The sequence below is a fragment of the Elaeis guineensis genome, chromosome 2, assembly GCF_000442705.2.
Source record: "Elaeis guineensis isolate ETL-2024a chromosome 2, EG11, whole genome shotgun sequence".
In the NCBI taxonomy this organism is placed as follows: domain Eukaryota; kingdom Viridiplantae; phylum Streptophyta; class Magnoliopsida; order Arecales; family Arecaceae; genus Elaeis; species Elaeis guineensis.
In genome coordinates this window covers 70,321,662-70,345,829 of record NC_025994.2, presented here as the reverse complement: position 1 = coordinate 70,345,829, position 24,168 = coordinate 70,321,662, and the positions used below count along the sequence as shown (strand labels likewise).

Below are 24,168 nucleotides of genomic sequence, written 5' to 3'. Positions count from 1 at the left end.
TGATATTAAAAAAATTAGTAATAAAATTTAATAGTATAGATAAAATAAAAAAATATATATATGCAAAAATAAAAGAAAAAATAAAAAGATATTAGAATTTTATTAAAAATTAATGAGAAATAATTTTATTAATGTAAAAATTCACTTCTTACATGCTCTATTCATCATTTATTGTATCCTTCCAATTTGGAAGGATATAAATTAATGAATCAAGATGGATAGATAATTTTTATTTATTTATTTTTTTTTAAATTATTTTTGTATCAAATAGTGAACGAGGATCATCCATCTTTTCTGATCCTTTCAGAGAAATACGATGGCTTTACTTTATATTGCATAGCATTCTGCCGATTCGTGCTTCGAGATTATTTGCTGCTCAAGCTATTGCTATCATAAATTGCGGTATGCATAATATTATGTAGGGTTCATACAATCATAGTAGCTTTGTAATGCATGAATGATCGTGATTTACCTCTCCAATTCAATTCCAAGCTGAAGAAAATTTAAACTCATGTCTTTGAGGGAACGTTTGTTGGATCTCTACCACATCTCTTTTCCTTGGGCCAGTGATGGGAGCGAAGATTTAAACCAGTTTTTGTCTTTATCTTTTCAATCAACCATTGCCGTTTGGTAGACGAAACACTAAATTGGAGGGGTGGAAGGTGAACGGGAGAGGCCCGTTGTTGACTACTGGATTGGGACAGGCTAAAGTTAGGGGGAGGTTATGCACGTTTTCATCAAGCATAAATCGTGTAGCTGATGATGCGGGCTTGCGTCTTGGTTACTTAACATATTGCCCTGGCTCTGCAGCAGTCAATGCTTATAACTTTGTTCTCTGGATTCGGCCAAGCATTTCATGTAGATGGTTTGAAAAAATTTTGGGTCGCACTTGGTACCAAAGGAAATCACAAGAGGATTCGCCTTCACACCAGAAGTCTCCTTTACCGTACTGAATCACATGGCATGCCAGCTGGTAACCCGGCTGCTCTTAGAGCCAGAGTTGGCTCTCGAGATTACTCGTGATGAGTACTGCAAGGATCTGTAGAGATATATATATTTAATTCATATCAACTATATATATATATATATATATATAGCATCAAAAAATTCGAATAATATTTTTTAATTATTTTTTTAGATGATATCTTGAATTTATCCAATTATGCTATCAAAAATTATACTTGACAAGATGCAGATGTTAGTAAATTACATAGCACATAAAAAGCAAACCAACTCTCCCAGGACTGGTCACTATGAATTTATTTTGTCTGTTGTCTGGCTTTTATTTCAAGAAGTAGGCATATAATTGTCTAGCTCTTTCTCCATTGTTTCTACATCTTATTGTATATTACTTATTGTATATATCAAGAATAGAAAAATATTTCAAGAAAAAAATAAATGGGGTACAAAAAATTTATGTGGTTTGGCAAATTGCCTACATCCACAAGCAACGGGAATAAAGTTTGAATTTGGCATCTTTTTTTAACTTGAATATCCATATGCAACCAATAGCTTTGCAACCTGCAGAAAGTTCAACTAACTCCTAAGTTTTAATTTTATGTAGAGATTTCATCTTCTCCTCCATTGCAGCTCTCCAACGACTAGCATGAGCAAATTCACAGGCTTCTTGATATGAACTAGGCTCTTCTTGTTCTGTAGTATAAGTATAAGGCATCTCATAATCTTGAAGCCAAATAGGAGGTCTACGAACTCTTTTGGATTAGTGTTTATCATTGTAGATTCTGATATTAGAGGTTTCGGTATGTTCTACATTAGCACTAACTTCAACTATCACTATCCTCACCTATTGGCATATTTTGAATTATTTGATAAGATTTACCTTCAAATTTTTTTGAAGTAAGCTTTTGCTGTAGTTTTTCTTTTTGCAAGGAATCTTCATTAAAAATAATGTCTCAGCTAATAATAACTTGTAGATGGTAGGATCCTACAATCTATATCCTTAGTATCATTTGCATAGTCAAGAAAAATATATTTTCGACCTAGCATCTTGCTTAGTCCTATGCTCTTTAAGAACCCAAATATAAGCATTATAATCAAAAATTTGAATAACGGCATAATTAATAGGATTGTCAGATCATACCTCTTTAGAAATTTTGCAATTAAGTATTATAGTCAGTGAGCAATTAATTAAGAAGCGAGCTATAGCCTCAGCCCAAAATTTTTGCTCTAATCCAGTAATACTCAACCTACTCCTAGCAAGATCCAAAAATATATGATTTATATATTTAGCAACTCTATTCTATTGTGGAGTATCTGTAACTGTATATTGCCTATGAATCTCATTCTCACTACAAAATTTTTGAAACTGGTTCATAGTAGATTCAGTTCCATTATCAATTCTTAGATATATATATTTTTTTGAAGTCACAATCAAAGCTTGAATTTTTTAAAACATGTAAAAGTTTCATTCTTCCTTTTGAGCATATAGACCCATACTTTTCTGAAGAAATCATTAATAAAAGAAATAAAATATGGCAAACCATCAAGAGATCCAATAGGAGACTCCCAAGTATCTAAATGAATTAAATCCAACACATCCTTAATTTTAATTGTAGATAAGGGAAAGGAAAATCTATGTTGTTTGTAATACAAGCAGTCTTTATGAAAAAAATAACTTAGTAGATTTTGAGCTAGGAAGTAAACTGTTATCAAGAAGTATCTTTAATCCTTGCTTGCTCATGTGCCCCAAATGTATGTGCCATATCAGCATTAGCACTATTAGTATCACCGATCATGGTATATTTAATCAACTTGTATAGTCTGCTTCGTAATTCTTCCTTTGCCATAACTAGAGCTTCCTTAATAATTTTCAATTGACCATTTTCTCCAAAAAATTTGTAGCTATTTTTATCAAGCATTCTCAATTACAACAAGCTTTTCCATAAATCTAGTATATGTTGAACATCCTGAATCTTGCGAGTAATACCATCAAACATAGCAATCTTGACTTCTCCAATTCTCATAATTTTAAGTATGCTATTATTACCCCTATAAACAATGCCATTGCATGACTAATAAGTACGAAAAAGGTCCCAATAGGGTATCATGTGGAAACTAGCATCAATATCCAAAATTCAATGATATTTCAATTCCTCACATAGATCTACAGATAATAACTCCCATCCTCATGCGCATTGCCAATTTCTTAGCTAAATTTTCTTAGGAATTTTTTGAATCAAAAATGTGCTCATGCAAATTTTGATTTGATTTACAGAGCTTATAATCTTTGTGCCAGTGCCCTTTTTTACCATAATTTCAATATCTCTAGTTTTTCCGCCCCTTCGATTTTGATCTGGAATAATTTCTTCCATTGCAATCCGAATCTCTATCAATAGATCTGCTCATAACTATCATTGCATCACTGAAGAGCCCTCATCTTTTTTTTCTGCGGGACTCCTCAAGTAGTAATGGTCACAGTTCTGAATATGCGAAACCATAATTCTTTCCTTTTTTTTTTTTCTATTGAAACTATTATCCATGGATAATGAGTTTCGGTGTATTGGGTGCATCCATTTTTTATTTAAAAAACTGTTTTTGTGCTCACGTCAATCTTTTGCTTTCGCATCCTTTTCTCATTCATTTTCTTTTATCCCACAATATTAGCGAGAATCATAGTTTTCTGAAGTAAAGAATGTAAACCTTCTATAAGCAATAGCGTAGAACAGCATCTTGGTGTATATAGATTAACTACAGATTCAAAATGGAGATCGTCGGCATCATCAAGTTGCATAATTAGAACATCCCATGATTTTAGCATCGAACAAAGCAAAATTATAATACGTACATCATCCTCCATCTTGACATTGATTTTCCATCATAAAATCTACACCGTTAAACATTAATTTTCTATCATAAATCCATTGCACTTGTCCCATACTCCTTTTGCAAAAGTTTCTTCAGACACATTAAACATAACAGAATCATCAAGAAGAAAAAAATTAGCTAAAGGTGACTCATCCTTCTTTTGAAAATCTTCATTACTTGTGTTTGCAAGCTTTTTCTCCTCACCTTCAATTGCAAGTACGTATCCTTTTTTTTTTTTTGACTAAAACCGCTTCCATTTACAACTTTCACAAATTATAGTTGGATCCATTGAATATATGCACCTCATATATTATTGAACTGGAGCTGGCCATCTCGAAGTGGGGCAAATATAAATTTTGAATATAAATCTTATGCAAATAGCATTTTTGTAATATTTACTCTGACACCAATTGCTGAAAATTTAGTGCTGATACAAGATCAAAAAAAATAAAATGTTACAAGAGTAAAATAAACCAGACATAAAGAATTTATGTGGTTCGGCAAAATAAACTTGTTACCGTATTTCCGGAAACCAGGGAAGAGTGCATGTGGTTGCTTGAGCACCTTAAAACAATATATTATATGCATAAGCTTCCTCGAATTAGGCTAACAAACAAGGATACGCCTTTCAGACCTTGTTTTAATCCTTCCACATAGCTTTCAGAAGCTGGTAGGATACGTTGTTTCGGACGGCAACAGCCAAAGTTAGATATTAATCGCAATCAAACCGTCATTGTCGAAGAAAACAACAACGATGTGACGGTATACGACTATGCGATTCGTTCTAAGTTGCGCAAGCTATGACAATACACATATGTGCGTATTTTTCAGTCCACCTGATGGGGACGGGTTTCTGGAGGAAAGTTTGAAACACAATTAACAATTACTGAACGATCCGATCCAATGGACATATATCTAGATAAATAGATGGCATGGAAACTATAATAATTAAAATTCTCTTGATATAATGCTTAAAAAGAGATCCATTATTAAATATTATACATCTCTTTATAAGTTTTGATGGCATCTCCGTTCGGAAAAACTCCGGTAGAGATTAGTACTCGTTCATTGCCATACGGCTGTTGGAGATACTTTACTAGGTGCTTTTATAGTGCAACACATCTACAGAAATATTAATAGTAATGTAGATTGGATATAGAAGTGGTAATTTTAGCCGATCCGCCGGTATCCCGTCTGAATGGGATGGATTTGATCTAATTGGATTAGAATCTGAAGCAAGTATGCATTCTAAAGAAAATATTCGAAGCAGATTCAGATCGGATACGGATAAGGGTATGCCCCGATTCGAATCAGATTCAATATAATCTTAATATATATCCCTCTTTCAAAATTATAATGATTTTATATTATTTATATTGGAGAAAATTTCGTATGGGCCGATGATATGAAGGAGCCTAATGCCCAAGATAGTAGGCCCAACTGCTGGACCTCCACTGACCTATCATCAGCCATGGCGTTGCATCACCAACTAGTCATCCATTTTCATTCTATCGGCACTCCGTAGCCTGAGCATATGAAGGTTTGCCGACTAGTGCTCGATAGCACTCTCTCGGGACTGCCGATGGATTAGACTGAAGGGTCATCGATGCTCTCGAATGACTAACTCAGTCTAATTAGATAACGATCTTCGACCGATTACATATGGCCGACCAACTCTCTGCTGTCGAATAGACCTCAGCTCTGGATTCCCCCATCTAAGGACAGCACAGAACGTCCGACTTCTGATTATGACCGACCAGTCCTTAGTTTAATGATACCAGTTGGCACTTGGCACACCAGTTCAAAATTCAACACCTGCCAGATGACAGCTGTTACAAAGCGGATAAAGTAATCATAACCGCCATATTCCGAGAGTCTCAAACGATAGTTCCATCACTACGCGTAAATTATGCCCCAACCAGACGGGATCGTGCCAACCGTCTTACCAACCAAAGCTCTCGCCTTCATCTATAAAAGGAGGCCTAAAAGGACCCTAAAAAAGGTACGTCATTACTCCATCTCTCATGCTCCTCTATCTGTTGAACAAGAGTTCTGACTTAAGTGTTGGAGGGTTTCCGTCGGAGTAACCTCCGATCAGGACTTTATTGCAAGTCATATCCCCAGGAGGCCCAATCTCACTGTCTGCTCCAGCATCCCGACATCCTGCGGTGCACCAACAATTTATATGTATCTGATCTAAACTGACCCATATCTCTACTTGATCCGATCTAATCCGATCCATCTCGAAGGTGGTACGGGACGAATATAGGCATAAAGTTTTTAATTACGGGATGGGTATGAGTACAAGCCGATCCGATTCATACCGGATCCATTGCCATCCCTAATTGGATAGCATTATATATAGCTAATCACATTGGATCAATATAATGGATGGTTGTGATAGACATTCCATCTAAGCTTTTTGATATTTTTGTTTCTGGTTCGCACAGATGTATTTGCTCTTGGGCATTTGCGTGCTCATCGATCAGCATCTACAAGGCAGCATTGTGGAGATGGGCCAAACATATCCAGTTCGGTTCAAGTTGAAATTGTAGGTTCTTATAATTCTATGATCGAGAAATCATGAGATCAATATGTATATATATTATTGGTAAATGGTAATATAGATGATAATAAATTCAACATCATATACATTTTTTCATCGAGTATCAGGTCCTGACAGCTTTACGAAGCGTGACGGGGAAGCCGATGCAAAGGAGGGCATCGGTCGCCTCCTGAATTGTCATGAGAGCCTTGTAGCTTTCCAGATGGTCAACTGGTCGGTGGAGCAATCGTAAGGCTCCACATGAAGCATCTTGAACCGACTAGAGATCGGTTCGTCGAAGATAAATTGGATGAGAGATTGGGTGGTTCGAAAGTCGACGTCGTTCGAAGACTTCTGACCATCCGTCTGGAGCTGGACAAGCCGACGGTCGATTTCTTCGAACTTACATTCGTAGTCGTCCAACCATCGGTATTTAAAAACCCCAGGGGTCGAACCTCTCGACGAATTTGAGAGTGAAGTGGATGGGGTCCGCGGCCGCTTCTCCTTCCTCGCCCGCTCCACTTTCTTTATTACATTCCAGTTGAAGGTTAGAATGAGTTAGATCGTTGAATGGTCCACAAAAAGGAAACTTTGATTTTAAGAAGCGTTACATCAGTAACACGCATTGGTTGTTTACCTTTTAGCTAGTAGGTTGAAAAAAATGAGTCAAAGAGTTGGGAAATTGGGACCGATCGGGCAAGGAGGCTGAAGATTTTAAAATCTCCTAAGAATGATTTAGTTTATGATGAAACAATCTCTCAAGACTTGTGACATTTTATTACATTCGAAAAGGATTGTTGTAGCCTATACTTAAAATGTCTTTTGCTTTGAGAACAAAGTTGGAGACTAATAATTATATCATCCTTGCATGCATGTCAAAGGTTCAAACTCGCAATATCTTATACATTAAAATAAACTTCTTCCATAATTAAAATATACCCTAAACAAGATTAAGATCAGCAATTCAATACTTTAAGTGGACATGACATTTGCTCATTTGTAGCACAGAGCATCGTTCACATAACTTAGAAAAGGCAAATAAATTATTTAACTGCTATGGCAGTTTGTGCATGTTATTCCATTCAGCATTTTATAAATGTCAATAAACAAAGGATTACAGAAGAAGGTGCAGCAGTGGGTGATACTTTTAAGCTAAGCTATGCTACTTTTGTCTCTTGGGACATGTAGAGGCGGCTCTCTTTGACGCCACTAAACATTATTGCCACCTCTCCATCTATATGAAGCTTTATACATCTATTTTCTTTTTGCAAAAATACAGCTCACTCAATCAGCTTTTGCGCAAGATAAAAAGATAAAAAGGAGTGCACCAACTAAAAGTGAGAACACATTAATATGAATAGAAATTGTAACTATAAAAATTGCTTTTTATGTAACCGTGACCATCAATGTTTATGATGCTCATATTACCGCAGGTTGTTAGTATTAAGGCTGGCAAAATGAGAATTAACCCGTCAACCGACTTGTGTTTAATCTATCATAAATAGATTCAGGTTTGAACTGAATGGATTTAGATCATAAACAGGTTGACCCATTTAATCTATATATTTAACATTCGGATCATATTTGGTTTCAGATATTTGATCTATTTAACCAGTTTCATATTGAAGTTGGATTGAATTAGATAGATTATTTAACCTATTTAATTTATTTAAAATCTGTTTAATCTATTTAAAATATATTTAATTTATTTTTATTATATTTAATCTGACCTACTTAACTTGTTTAATCAGCTAACATCCACCTAACCTATTCAATCTATTTAATCTAATTTGATCTATTTAATAAATGAGTTATGTAAGTCCAATCATATTACTGTTTAATAAATAGGTTGTATTTCGATTTAAACTTTTGATTTATTTAATAAATAGATCGGATTCAGATTGATCAATTTTTGATTTGATCCACATTAATCTGACTCATATTCGATCCAACCTGATCCGATTACCAACCCTACCTAGCATTAGCATTAGTGGATTCATATAAATTAGAAATCATTAGCTCAAGGCCAACGCTATCATAAATTTTTGTCTGAAAATCTCTACATGCGAATCATACTGGATCCTTATTCTTCCTAAAACTCTCTCCCTTGTCCTGCATAGCCAAAAGCGAAAGATAGGGAAAAAAAAAAAAAAAAAAGGAGGAAAAACCCTCTCTCTGAGTCCGTCTTGGTTCTCTTCATGGTTCCAAATGATTGCTCGCATCCAAGGAGAATCCAAGTAAGAAACGTAATCCCATTCTGTCCGGATGTCAAACAAAGGCTAAAATATCAAACGTGTCCTTGAGGCTAGGGTTCTATATCTCTTCTAAATTCTATTGTCTCGGTCCTCTTGGATTAAGCTTGACGCCTTTAGCCATGCATGAGACAAGGCTCAGTAAAAGCCTACATCAAAGCCGAGGGAAATGGAAGATGATAACCATCTAGATCGATCTTTCCCATCTAGCACGAAATGTTGAGGTCTCTGTGCTCTCGAGAGACCCAGGCCGCTTTTGACTATAGCATATTGAGTGGATTAGTGGACCAAGTGAATAGTGCTAGGGCAAAACAAATGGAAAAATAAGTAATAAAAGTTTTTGAGAACTAGATATTCAATCTTTTTGGCTAATTTTATTCAATCGATTGGGAACCTAGTTCTAATGAGAGTGTTATGTACTGGGAAAATGTCCCCCAGTTAGTAGTACAATTAGTGAGAAAATCTACTCTCTCTTTGCTCTTGTATATTCGGAATCAGAAGGCTATTTTATAAAATAATGATGAGTAAATAAAATTTATTCGTATTTATTTTATGTTCATCTACAAATCAGCATGATACAAAATAAAATTTTAATGATATGGAGGGATACCCCACCACGAGTACTAGCTGAATTGATTGGAGAAAGACATATAAGAGTTGATGAAGGCACATAATTCTTTGCTCTTTTGGAATTAGAATTGTATAATGCATATGGATTTGATTGAGCTAGTTTAATAGGATTTAGATCAGGGTTAGTCCCATGACGGGATAAACCTCATCTAATGGCTTGCTTATCGTGCAGGGTAATTCATGGGCGCACATATTTGAGAACCTACCATTTTCTTTGGTTTATTAGGAGCAATTTAGTAATACAATTCTGGCTATATAATTGCCTAAAGTATTACTAGATGGTGATAGAATCACAATAGTCTACCGGTACAAAGATCCAAAATTACTTTTTCATGAATAATTGATTGCTATTATACTAGCAAATATAAGATTGAATTATAAAGTGATTGTTGAATTTTTGGTAAAAATAGTTATCAACATCTTTGCCAATGTATTAAAATATATGACAGAGTACATACATCATGGATCATAACCTATATAAAGTAAAACATACATAATTAAAATTAATTATTTTTAGTATTTAGACTATAAAAAGTATTATATCATTTTTTAAAATCAACTTTTCTTTATCCATTTGAAACATAGATTAAATGTTCTGTCAAGGGGACAACCAAGAATTTTTTAAGCAGCGGAGTCTAAGGCCGCCAATGTTGAATCTAGTTGGCTGTGAATGTCGCCAAGCAAATCCGAGAGGCGATGCAGAAAGACCTCACTTCTCGCTTTCATGGATGTAACATTTTTCATTTTTCTTTGGATGCTATTGCAAAATATAAATTTTCATTTTTTCAATCATTTTTTTTCTTTTTAATCCTTTCTTTTTTTTTTGGTTTCTAGTTTTTTTTTTTTTTCATGATATAGATTACAATTTATTGTGCCCATCTCTATTTTAAAGGTTTCATCGATTTTATAAGTTGATAAATAATATTAGAATGCAAATTATAGTGTTAATATATTGATTTATGTTGATGTTTTTATTTTGATTAATATTTTCACAAAAATAAAAATTAAAAAGAAAAAATTTGATTGGTATGATCTATGATTTAATCCTACATGCATCAAAGAGCGGCACAAATTCTGATAGGAGTCAAGGTTCTAAATTTGATATGGTATGATAATTTTTTTCTTCATTCATTTTCATCCAATAAAAAAAAATATTTTTTTGATTGGATGATTTAATTCTTCGATGAATTATCTTAAAAAAATATATTTTTTAAGACAAATATGAAAAATTCTACGATCAAAATATTTTTTATTAAAATAATATTATAAATAATCAGTAAAATAATAATTATTATTGACCACTATCTACATTACTTTTGTGATTATGACCGTAATGCATGTCTAAATCCGCTTCTCCCACACCTATAGATGTTGCTATGGATGCCACAGAAAACAGCTGTTATGGATGCTTTATTTGGTTTTCAAGAGAGAAAAATAAGTAACCAGCCAGAAGGAAATGCATTTATCCTATATATATATGTTTTAATTCTGCACATATCTTGAAGAGAGTTTCGTTCTCTTCACAATATATATATATATATATATATATATATGGTTTTAATTCCTGCCACATATCTTGAAGAGAGTTTCGTTCTCTTCAAATATATATATTTTTTATATATTATTTATTTTTTTTTTTATATATATATTATATATATATATATATGGTTTTAATTCCTGCCACATATCTTGAAGAGAGTTTCGTCCTCTTCCCAAACTTAAGGTGACATCTATGCTAGTGAAAACCAGCTGGGCTGTCGATGGTGATGCCCCATGGACTCCTTTTGTGGTCCGTATGTTCCAGTATGGTGAAACCACACGGAATTCATAAGCTCTGGCTGGAGATTAAGGCTCAAAACATACCATATCCATCGATCTGTCCAAGTGCATCTTTTTTTGAGAAGAGTATCATTACCTGTGCTAGATCGGCCATAGATTTTGATTCGGATGGTCTTCTTAACACGAGTCGGGTGCTCGATACCATGGGATATCATTTCCTCATTTTGGCCCTAATTATGTATTAGTATTTTTAGTAGATTCAAATTTATTATCAAATTAAAAATCTAAATCTATTCAAATTTAATTAAATGTACCATATATTCGAGCATCATGATAGGTTAATCTACGTGCATAAGTAGGACATTTCTCAATTTATTTATATATGCCAGGGATCAAATCTATTGCAATATATTTGTAGTAATTTAAGATTTCATCTTAAAATAAGCATGCCGAAAGATATTATTTTGATTTTTTAACCTAATATAAATGTCAAAATTTATCTGACGCACAGCGACATAGGATTTAATATATGTCTATACGGATCTTTGCAGTTCCAAGAGAAGATAGCAGGTTGGATTAGGGTCTCTCCTGGTATTTTTTTTTTTCCCTAAATCAGTGGCAAAAACAAAAATTTATTTAATTAAGAGAATGTAATATTAAGTTGACAGGAATCCATCATAGATGCGGTCCGGATGTCTGTGGAGTAAATAAATTTCACCTCTTTTATACGCTTCCTTTTATTTATTTATTTATTTTTTTGTTTTCTGAGGAGACTCTTGTATGCTTCTTGATGCTGGTCCATGATGCGACTTAACCGAGCACTAGCCAGCATATGGAGGACTAGAGTCGTGCAACCCAACAAAGACTTCCAATAGGAAGTCAGCAGTTAAATACGAGACAAGGATGTGGAGATTGGGTATTGGATTAGCAAAATTACAATCAATATCAAATCTTTCATCTATCGGTGGTAGGGCAGTGATGTAATTTTTTTTTTTTGGGTCTGTATGGCCACCAAGAGGTGCACCGTTTTGTCGCCTCCAACAACGAAAGCCTAAAAAGCCAAGGTGTTGATTGAACACTAGCACAAGTTGTGGCTTAGATTGCCACTCATTCCCTCTTTTCTTGTCGGTAGGCTTGCCAAGAGAAGCTCATGTTTTTTCCAACCTCAGTGATGTTGCTATGATTCACTCTCATTCTAGCACTTATCTACCATCACAATCACATGGCAATAATTCAAAGCCCAACATTTTTTTTTTTTTTTTTTTTGCCACTCTTTGGCGATCACTTTGCTGGTGAGTGGAAAGTCATTACCTTTATAACTAGACATGATTTGAGAGTGTGTATCCTTATTCTACTCTTTGTTTAATGTTCTTTGCAAATGTTGTATGATGGTCATTGCAGCAACACTAGAAGCAAAGGGAAAGAACAAATGAGAATCATGAGAAATGAAGAGCACAAATTTTTGAGGCTTATGTAATTTTTCTTTCGAGGGGCAAGGAAAGCTTATCCATGCAAGGTTGAAAGGCTGGTATGGAAGAGCCTGAGAGAAGGTGATTTGGACTATCAATCATTCAATTGTTACCATGGAGCTTCTCCATGCTTTGTGAATAATCTATCCTGTGTTGCACTAAATATAAATATATCACATATTTATTATACTAATTACAAAAAGAGTTTTACTTTCTACTCTCTGACTTTATTAACTCATTAAGAAACCACTGAAGGGCCTACCCACAGAAATGGGGAAATCATCGAGGCAGTTTAGTCAATTACAACCCTTCACTTTCCCCTTCGGGTTTGTCTTTTTGCTATTTTAGCTAACAGATGGCATCAGTGGATGGTGATGATTCGAACCCACCAACTTATACGGAGTATTAGTTGAATGGATCAGTTCAGAGCCTCACACCCAAAAAAGGTAGGCCAAGTTAGGCCAACTTAGGCCACCATAAGTCTACTTAGATTTGAACACCATGCATTTTTTTTCCCTTTCAAGGACAAGGGGGATCAGAACATCAGATTTGAACACTATTTGTCAAGGCACCAGGACTTCTTAACATATTTGGAGGGAGTTGGATACTGGAATATGGTCAGAAATAAGTAACTCTTATTCAGGCCATTTAGTTGAGGGAAGTCGTATTATCGTCCCGAATTTGCGGAGAATAGGAATGTCTCGATTTCTTAAAATCGAATTTCTATTCTTCTCTGATATCCAAATTTTATTTTGATTCCAGTCATCAAGCAAACACATCGATAGATATGATCATTCCGATTTTCATTCCAATCCATTCTAATTTTAATTCTAATCGTGAACCAAACTTGTCCTAATTCCAATACTTCTAGAATTAGCAGCAAGAAAACCCATAAACTTCCTTAGAAGATCTCCTATGGTCTCAGACTGGAGTGAGACAGAATCTGGATCAGAATCTTTCTATGATCTCTCCTCGTGGAGAGGTAGTTGGAGACATCCCTTGGTGTGGAGGCCATGGAACAGCACCTTGACCACGGAATAGAACAGCAGGTCTTCTTTAGAGTCTATTCTTCTTGGAGTGGGGTTGCCACCCGGGCATCATCAGATGGTCAGACGCCAAACACACGGTTTCCTTTTTTTCTATTGAGTCAACAACAGCAAGCCCACTCACTTTCAAGTCATCGTTCCACAATGGACTAATTGGCATTATGTTCACACCTTGCTTGTACTTTGTGTGAACAGGGCCATGTAAGGGCATAGTCACGTTATCACTTACATTTATCTATACTGTAGCTACCAATCTATCATCCAACCATCGAATGTTAGAATAATACTGTCCTCTTTCTCATTTTGTATTCTACTCGTATCAGAATCATCCATTTGTATCAAAAAAAAAAAAAAAATCTACATACTATCAGCACGACCTCGTAAACATTTTAAAAATGATTGTAGATAACATCAGAATGAAAAATGTCAAAAACCTAATTAGCTCCTTGTATAATGGTTAAATAAATTAACTATCAATTGATCGAGTTAATAATTTTCCTTTATCTTCTCATGGAATACAACCAGGTAACAGATATCGTAACACCTTAATCTCTTATCCATATATTTTTTCAGGAAACCATTTAACTCCTTGCATAAAGGTTAAATAAACTGCTAATCGATCAATTGAATTAATAATTTTCATTTACTTTCTTATTTTCTTTGGTTGTTGCTTCATATTTGTAGCAATATGTGAAAATTTGTCCTTTTTCTTCATCTTCAAATCAAGGGTTTTTCCCATAAAAATCTGCTTGAATTTTATTGAACCATGATACCTTTACTTTGATAATTAAGTACTTTCGAGTGTGCATCCACATGTATTTTATGTGCATGCATTGCCAATTTATATCTGCATCGGCCAAGATAAATCTTTGCATTCATTCGAGAGGAGGGAGAGATAATTGTCATGTGGAAATTCAAAGCAAACCATCGTGTGGAATAATAAAAAAAACATAAATGCAACCATTTTCAGCGTGTATCAAGTATTTTTTTCTGCAAAAGCTCCTCAAATTAATAACGACAAATCTTTTCCTCATTTTTTGTGGTGTTTGTACTTGACACTGTTTTATGATTGGCCCAATGGCCATTTAACTGCATGTGCATGCATATCCAATGTAAGTCGGAACTAAAATTATAGCAATACTGTTGATTAAAGCCACCAAATGGGTATCTTACCAAAAAAAAAAAAAAAAGCCACCAAATGGGTACACCCATGAAAGATGAGATGAAAATTTTGTTGAGAAATAAAATAAGGACTCTAAAGAGGGATATGGAAGAACATGAAATAATATAGAGATAGCAATAGAAATGCTTCACAAACGAGGATCCATAGAACGGCACTAGCTCTATTAGTTTGAAGTAATGCTAAAGGCTCAAGTAATAAGCACATGAACAGTTCTCATGACATGTGGCAAGGAGAATTAGTGCAACTCATGAATTTGTTGCCAAACATGGTAAGTTAATACTATAGCTGCTAATAATCAAGGGCTGATGGATTTTCCTTGTCCACGTAATAGGCACCCAAAAGTATTTTCCATTAGATTTAGCTCTACCATCAATATTCACCTTCGGACAACCTTGCTTGGGTGGGGGGAGATAAATAATAATATATGAGTATAAGTGTCGTAGCCAGTAGAAGGTCTCCGATGAAATGAAAGACATAGAACGAAGAAGTCGAACACGAAAAATAGATAGTACCTGAGGGTTTGGTTTATCCCCCCTTCTACAAGATATCTAGAAGTTGGCAGGAGAGGGTGCCACTTTCATCGCTAGATATGTTTACGATGAGGTGAATATGACTATTGATTGAATAGCCTCCTTTATTACTGAGCATTCGGATGAAGCTCTATAGATTAATACTATGTCATCTTCGAGGAAGTTTAGAAATATTTTATTTTCTGGTGTTTTTGAATGTATTTATTTTAGAATGATGTAAACAATCCTATCTTAGCCCGAAAAAAAGAGAGGAGGAGGTTGTTCTTGATCTAAGGTTAAAGCTTCTCTCACCGGTCACCACTACCTCGAGGCTAAAGTATTCTCATCATTTAGAATCAAGCCTCCATTTTAATAACAATATACCATAGATAATGCATGTATAACAAGCACATACTATAACCAGTGGGCTTTTCCAGTTTCCAACATAATGCAAGCGACCAAAATTTTTATAGTAGCACCTAATAGAAGTCAAGGGCTTAATTAGGAGAAATTATTCGATACACTATATGCATCAGTATGGCCATGCACAGCCATCACGGCCGTCGGTTTCTGTGATAGTGCACAAAGATGTGGGTTTGATGAATGTGGTCCACAAGAATCAGCGGCCGATCTTGTGCATGGCCATGTGGTGCATGCAGTATAGGTAATTTCTCCTAATTTTGGACATTGGTTTCCCTCTTGGAGTTTGAATTCGCTTTCAAGCTTTGTAGGCGAGCAAGTACACATGCAAAGAGCTCTCACACATAAGCTGAGTCCTCCAGATCTACGACTAACCAAACATGGGACTGCGTGAACAGCTCTGGGTGACTCCAGAAAGAATAGGGAACAAGACACCATGCTTCACCTGAACCTCCAGACCTGAAAAACACACAATTTTGCACTGGGAACTCCATAACGCATAATTAAACTCTTCTCCTGACTCCTATTTACTAACATCTCGCTTGCATCCCTATTCTTTCTCTAAAATTTACCCCAGAGCTATTGACAAAGCACTACAATGCTCAATTTCCAGCAAATCCTATTCCCACCAGTAATTACATATCATCAGAGTTAGCCATCAGGGTAGTAAATAACTAACAGAGGAACCTTCGTCACAAGTAAATCTAGCGCACTTCAGTCTAGCATCCATCATATGTCTTAAATCTGCCGCAGCAAGCAGTTCATTAGCCTCAGAGGACAAAACACTTGGCATTTCAAGACACAATTCTTGATATATTATTCTAAATGCTTGCTCTCTTGTTCAACAAGAAAGCAATTCTCAAACATGTCTGACAGCATTAAGAATTCTGATCGGAAGCAAGGCAAGACAATATTGTGGCTTCTTGTTTTTGTAAAGTTGTTCATTTAAGAGTTCCCAGATGCATAGCTACAATAAAATGCTCCGTTTTGATGATTGATCTTTATAGTTTCCACATACAAAGGATACACATAAATGCTGATTACATGAAGAACTTAATTTTCGGAAATAATGATTATTACTCCTCCAGAGCAAACTTTGTAACATCAACAGTGACATTAGTCACATTTTTTTTAATTATATATATATATAAAAAAAAGGAAAACTGAAGGTTGTAGAGATACCTTTGTTTGACCAGTGCTCATGCATATCTAAAAGCCACTGACAATAAAATCACAAGTAATTCAAATTTCGGAAAAACTACTTTTACCAAATTATTCCACCCATTCCTTGGATACCAATCCCAACTATTTTATGCACAATAGTAGAACAGCCGAATGCAATAAGCAACCATGAGTTTTGTGATATTTCGATCCATTTTCGAAATATTGGTCGTAATAGTAACTACCAACTGTCTAGCATTTGGTCATTCAGTGATCCCAGCAAGATAACCATGCGGATTAGCAACGTTAAGACCATGAGACTAGATAAAAGATACAGACTAGAGCTATTTATAATCAGTGAAGACTATTAAACAACAAAAGATGGAGTCAGCTAAACATTGACGTGGACTATCACACGATCATAACATGTCTAAATCACACCGTTCATTATGTAATGCATACATGTCTCCCAGTCGGTACACTTGGAAGAACTTTCAGTTCCATCTGGAGATTTACCCAACAAGCAATGGATTGGTCACATGCCCAACAAAAAGCACAACTCCAGTAATGTCTTCTCTGATCAAAAACACAAATGGATGATCGGCCACAAAGTCCAGAGGCTTCCATTGGAATGACCTTAATGCCACCACTGCTGCTGAAGCAGCAGCTGCTTCAGTTCCTTCCTCAGTGACCTCGATAAAAGATTTGTGAAAAATTGATGACACATAAGTTTATGACCTACAGGTGAATCAACCATCTCTGTCAAATCCCCATTCCCATTAAAAGGCAATGTCAGTCCCAAATCTTTCAAAACTTTAGATGCTTCAAACCCAAATGATATTTTGAACCTGGGGATCTTGAAATCTCCCACTGCAACCTTCTGCATCGGAAGGTGCTGATTTAAGAACTCAGATTCCGAACTCAACTTCTCTGCCAAACTCCACAGACCATCTTGTGCATCTGGTAGAAAAATATACATAGAAAACTGCCTCCCATCCTCACCTTGCTTATAAGGAAGCCTAAGGACTTTGAAGCCATTGTATGCGGAGACAAATTGCTTTTTTTGGGTAGTCATAAAAGGTACTTGAACTGAGCTTCCATTTAGCAGGTGGAATGCAGATTCTTTAGTTGCAGATGCATCAAACTTTTCATCCCAGGCTCCCTTAAAGTAAAGTGCATTACCAAGCACCAATCTGGTAGTACTGTCAACAGATCCAGAAGGAAGGAGCTCTTTGATAAGACCAGCTGTAACACTCTCAACCCATGAATTAACTTCATTCGCAACTTCAGCAGCCTTCACCAATGACAAAAGAGAGCTATAACACCACCATCGTCAACAGAAAATTGATAGAAAAGTGAATATCACTAAAAACATCGTATTATCTTCATCATAATTGAATCCATAACATTTAATTCTTTTGAAAGTAGCACCAGCAATTTATCAATAATGCTAAAAGTTTGGACATCTAAAGTGAGAGTGCGAGAGGCATAAGAAAAACCAATTATTTAAAAGAAAAGAATCATGAGCATATAAAATAGCCTATTTCTGTCATTAAGAAGTTCTAGTATGTGATTTTTCTTTTCCTTCATTCATGTGTGGAAATAACAAGAAACCTTGGTGCTGCTTGCATTCTTATATATTCCTTGTGAAAGAAAAGGACACTGCCACTGAAAAATTGGAGGGCCCTTATTCCTGGTAAACATGGGGTGTGTATTAGACTGACAGATACATTGATCCTTTGCTAGCTTAAAGATCCAGATCATCAAAAATAATAATATGGTGAAATCAGTTTTCTGCATGCTTTCATATATTATACCCTCCAGAACTTAATAATCTTGAGTGCAATAGAAAAGTTCAAAACTTCATATGCAATATATGCAGAAAATTATCACTTGAGAAGAACTTCATACATTCATGTAATATATGCAAATTCTAGAAAGTATAATATATGCAGAAAAATTGATTTCAGAATCCTGGAAACTTCATATTTAAAACAAAATTATTGAAACAAAGAGGGTACCAATATGATAACAAAGAAGGCAAACTAATTGGCAGCCGTAAAATGAGATATAATTTAAGCCATGCGATTAACAATTGCCTAAGTCACAAGTTTACAGAATGTGGACCTACTTGGGACTACAATATAGCATTTGGTAGAATTTGGAGCTCAAAACAGTAAAATTAAGAGGGCATTGTGCTTTATGATAATAATTGTGGACAACTAGAAACCAAAAAAGGTATATGAAGGTCCAAAGGAGTTACTAATGAAGTTTACATGACTTCACAAATTATTCCAAGGAGGAAGTGGTGGTGCTTATTACTTACTGATGGGAATTAAATATGCTCGAAGTTTTCAGATCAAAACAATTTCCATTCAAAGTTTTTGGTGCAATTAATCCACAGTCCTTTTGAAAAAAATAACTCATAGCATATGTTTCTTACAGATTCAATGCATAAGCACTTAGTTCTAAGCCATTGTTTCGAGCTCTAACCTAGTCATCGTAGAAGTTTGAACATTTTCAAGCTAAAATCTGTAGCTAGTTTCTAGGCCTGGAGCTGCATGGGAGTTCAATCATATCTGCCACTACTGTTAGATAAGTTCCATTTTATTCTAATGCTGAAAAGCATGGACTAGTTTCTAAGCATGGCAGGATTTCAGATATTTCTGGATAGATAACAGTAATTAAAATAGTCTTAGTTTGGTTATAATGAATACAAACTTACTTGGCCACCAATATACCTGATTTACAATTTATTTTAGTATCTTTATATGTCGTGGCAGTCACATCACAGCAAGTAATCATTTGTTTTAAAAGAATAACAAATAAACTTTTAACATTCTCATGGCAGATTCCATGAAATCACATGGTGGACTCTCAAAAAATTGATCCTTCTTTGTTCTTTTTCCCCATTTTGAATCATTCCAGCCCTACCTTTTCCATCCACATCATTTGACCACAGATTTGGAGGAAATAGGATTATGACCTTATGATCAAGAAAAAGCTATGGAACCTCAAAACTAACTACAACTAAATTTTTGTCCATAGCCATAGCAATACCACCCCCTCAAAACTATAGTTAGGTTTTCTATTAGCTACCATCAAAGTTGTCGACAATATTTTTCATGCATCTCAATCACATCTCAGACCTTGATGTGGTTTGTTGAGTCTCTTATCATATATTATTAGACTGAACATACCACCAAAAGCACACACACACGCGAGTCCCTTAGAGAATCTTCCAGTCGGATAGTATTATCCATAAACAGCAGATCCAATACGGGATCTATACCAGTATGGAGCCACCGTCGCTTTCATGGCGTGCTGAGGGTCCCTAAGTATGGATGAAATAGCCATTAGATGTCTTGCGTTTCTAACAATACCATGGTATTCATCATCATGGTTCTTTACAAGCTAAGGAAGGTTATCATCATCAACTAATATAAGAGGTATATCTCCATCATATCAAGGGGAACTTATGCATAAAATATAACCACTTAGCATGTGAAAGAATAAGATATCCTAGTTGTACTGCCTGGCTGCATAACTGCCATGTGGTAACTTTCTCTTCAAAAATGGGCTTCCTGCTAAGACATTCAGATTCTGGAGCAGAATTTTCTTGGAGCTTCATCAGTTGAAATAGCATGTCTATTGCCTCTAATATCATTAAGCAAAGTTATGTATGATTTATATGCAGATCCCACTTTTTGATGGTCTAAGGAGACATTATGAAAATCAGCAAGTGATGCTATCGCACTGTAAAATAAAGATCAAGAATTACAGGCTTGCACAGTTAATGGCATCTTTAATATATTGGTTATGAAAGGAGGGAAAAGATAGTTAACGAATAATAAATGGATAATTAAAAACTTTGCACCAGGATTTCTTGATATTTCCTTTAAAACACAAAAATGTACTATGATACTCAGAAGTTTTATAATTCACATATCAGCCCTCCCCTGCAAACCAATAGGACATATCATAAAGCAACCAAACTAATTCTCAAAAAGGAAAACACCTCAAACACTCCATTAAGAATCCTATATGCTCCTTAAAGGTACAAATATCTGTTGGAATATAGTTATATGATTCAAACTCCAACATTTCTCCCACACCAAAAAATCTCCCATTAAGAATGAACAATCAATAAAGTAATAAATATTGGTTGAAAATTGTTGTTGAAATGTAAAATCTATTTTCCCCAAAAATGGATACATGAAGTTATGCCATCAAAACAGTTACCGAATGGTACAATGACTCATGAAAAGATATTTATTCCAAGAAATCTAAGCTCCCCAATTCCCATGAACTACATTGATTGATTTCTCATCCTTGATCATTTTCTACATTCAATCTAAGGTGAAAGATAAGAAGAAACCATAGAACCTAGTCTTATCTGGAAACTCCAAATTCTTTTTCATCATATTTTTCGGAAACCGAACATTCGGGACACTTCATGATGCTCCTTGACACTTCTATGATCACATCATGATATCATCATTACTATATTTCTACTTGTGGCACTTCTATATGCAATTATCAAGTCTGCAATTACAATTACCAAGCACTTTGTCAAATTTGATGAACTTAAGAAGCATAGGTCTTGCCTGTTATTTATTATACATAGTTACATATATCAATACATATTCATACACAAGCACACATATAAAAGATCTAGATTATGATCAATTTTTAGAACGTTTTGCATCGGATTCTTCTAGACACTTGGTCATTTGATACTCATGTTCAAGTAACATTGCCCTAAACTTTTATGCAGATAGAAATTACATCAGATCTGATGGTTGGAAATGTCTTTCCAGAGACAGTGGAAGGGCTGCACAAAATACAAGGTAGCAGAGCTGGTTAATAACAGATTTGTAAAACGATGAAGGCAAGTTTTGCTCATATATGTTCAAGATGGATTAGCATAGGTACAACATTATCATCATGATCTCATAAATTACAAACACAAACGAAAATAAGGACTTATGAAGATTTAATAATACTCAACGAATATCACATTTCATCTCTCTTCGCATATTAAAGCATGTTAATCCTTCCACTGATACAAAACTTAATCCAACTATATCATGTGATGGTGCAGTCAAGTCCAAGTGTAACTTCGCAAGTATTATATCAACTAAGTAGCAATAGGCACCAAATTATGAATATACGACCTCTTCTAGTGCTTTTCTATCATCTAGAAAGCATATGTATCTAATCTTTCAGTTTGCTGTAACTAAACAGAAACAGAGGCTCCATGGAGCTGGAGCAGAAAGGCCTCGAACCAGAACATGGCTAGGCCTGAGTTTGAAACTCCCAAACATCCCAAGTAAAGAGCAGTCACCATATAAACAACCAACCAGACAGTTGTCCAAAGAAACAATAAAAGAGTGCACCAAAAAATAACGGAAAGTGCTAAGACTAAATCCTAGTTATTTGATGCTGGGTTAGTTCAGTGGCTAAATCTGATATGTTAGATCTCTAAAATTAACATCATATTCATCTTCAGAAATAAAAGGCAGTGATTACTAAGAAATTACTCAAATAAGAACTAAAGGCACAACAAACAGTGTAACATTTTTCTTTTCACATCATAGCAGCTTGGTGCTCAATATGTTACCGGTGTAATATAACCCAAAGTACATTTTATTATGTGCTTAAATACAACGACATTGCGAAGTATGAATCTCTTTCCCATAAAGATCAATTTTTTTTTTTTACTGCCTTCTTCGCGCCAAATCCAGATTTTTATTATAAAACTTTGTTAATCCAGTAAAAGAAAAATATGATCATGCAAACATCAAAAATATCAGTAAATAGCAAATTAAATAACAAAATCTGAGAACTTGGAGGTTAGTTAATCCCCAAAATCTGATTTTTATCTACTATTATTGCAAAAGCGAAAGAACTAAACACAAAGCTCTCACCTTGGATTGGAAATCGACAGCCTTGGCCTCAGCCTTGTAAGTGGAAGTGACGATCTCCTTGAATGAGGGTTTCAGGGAGAGGGAGGCGTCGACCCAGACGCCGTTGGCGAAGCAAACCCGTGGCCCGCCGGCGGCCGAGCCATCAGCAAGGACGAGGGCGATGATCTGGGAGGCGAGCGCGTTGAGGTCGCCGGCGGCGGGCGATCCGACGAAGGAGAGGAGCTGGTCGAGCGTGGGGCCCTTGGCCCCCACGGCGACGAGGGCGAGGACGACGTGGACGGAGAGCGGGGAGAAGGCGAGGTTGGCGTCGGCTGCTGCGGCCGAGCCTACGTGCTTTGCGAGCCGGAGTGAGAAGGCGGTCTGGTTTCCGATCGACTCCCGGAGGTCCATTTTGGGAACAAAATTTCTCAACCAAGTCTCTCTCCACCAGAAGAACAGCAGATAGGAGAGCGGAGAAGAGGAATAAGTAAGGTCATTTGAAAATATAAAGGGTCTTCGACTTCCAATGATTTACAGAATCTATCCAATGGGAGACTTAGATGTAGAGAGCTCTTTTCAGAATAAAAAAAAAAAAAAATTATCAAAGTAATTTAAAATCTAATTTTTTTATCAAACTAATGTAAAAGAAAAAATACATTTTGAATGACATTTTTTCTCCCTTCCACGTCACTCTTCTTTCCACGATGGCATCGTCCCAAAAAAAAAAAAAGGAAACACCTAAAAACGCCATTTGAATGACGTTTTCAATTTTTTCCATCAAAAAAGAAAGAAAAAAATCGAAAAGAATGAAATTTTTTTTTTAAATTTCAAACTAATAAATAAATTAAAATTTTAATTTTGATTGAAATTTAAAATATAAAGATTTGAATTTGTAATTCAAATAAAAAAATATTTTTAGATTTTTTTTCAAATTTTTTTTAAAAAATGTCTAAAAAAATCTTAAGAAATTTAAAAATAAAAAATATCATAGAAAATGAAAAAAGAGAAAAAATATGAAAGAAATAAAAATTTTAAATTTAATTGAAAAACATCATTTCAAATGCTTGTCAAAAATATAAAAAATAAATTTAAAAAATAAAATATACCATTAAAAAATAAAAATTTTTAAAAAATTAAAAAAATAAGAATTATAATTTAAATTTTTTAAAAAAATAAAATTTTAAAGATTAATTGAAGTAAAAAAATTATAAATTGAACTTTAAAAAAATATATATTTTTTAAATTATTGTAAAAAATTATCTCAAGAAAAGAAAAAAATATTGTAAAAAAATAAAAAATACCCTAAAAAAGAAAGAAAAGAAAAAAAATTAAAATTTAAAATTTAAAATATTGTTAAAATTTAAAATTTTATTTTTTTTTCAATTCTATTTTTTCCTTTCTTTCTTTTTTAGGGTATTTTTTATTTTTTTATAATATTTT

The 24,168-nt window shown here is 34.8% G+C and overlaps 1 protein-coding gene across 1 annotated transcript; it reads right to left on the bottom strand.

Annotated features, from left to right (window-relative positions):
• Positions 1–17,140: 17,140 nt before the first annotated feature.
• Positions 17,141–23,205, bottom strand: LOC105035964 (serpin-ZXA). The gene is given in 3 exon segments (XM_010911682.4): positions 17,141–17,546; positions 17,549–18,113; positions 22,750–23,205. Coding segments are annotated over 3 exon segments (1,170 nt in total). The 5' UTR covers positions 23,140–23,205; the 3' UTR covers positions 17,141–17,331.
• Between the last annotated feature and the right edge of the window lie 963 nt (positions 23,206–24,168).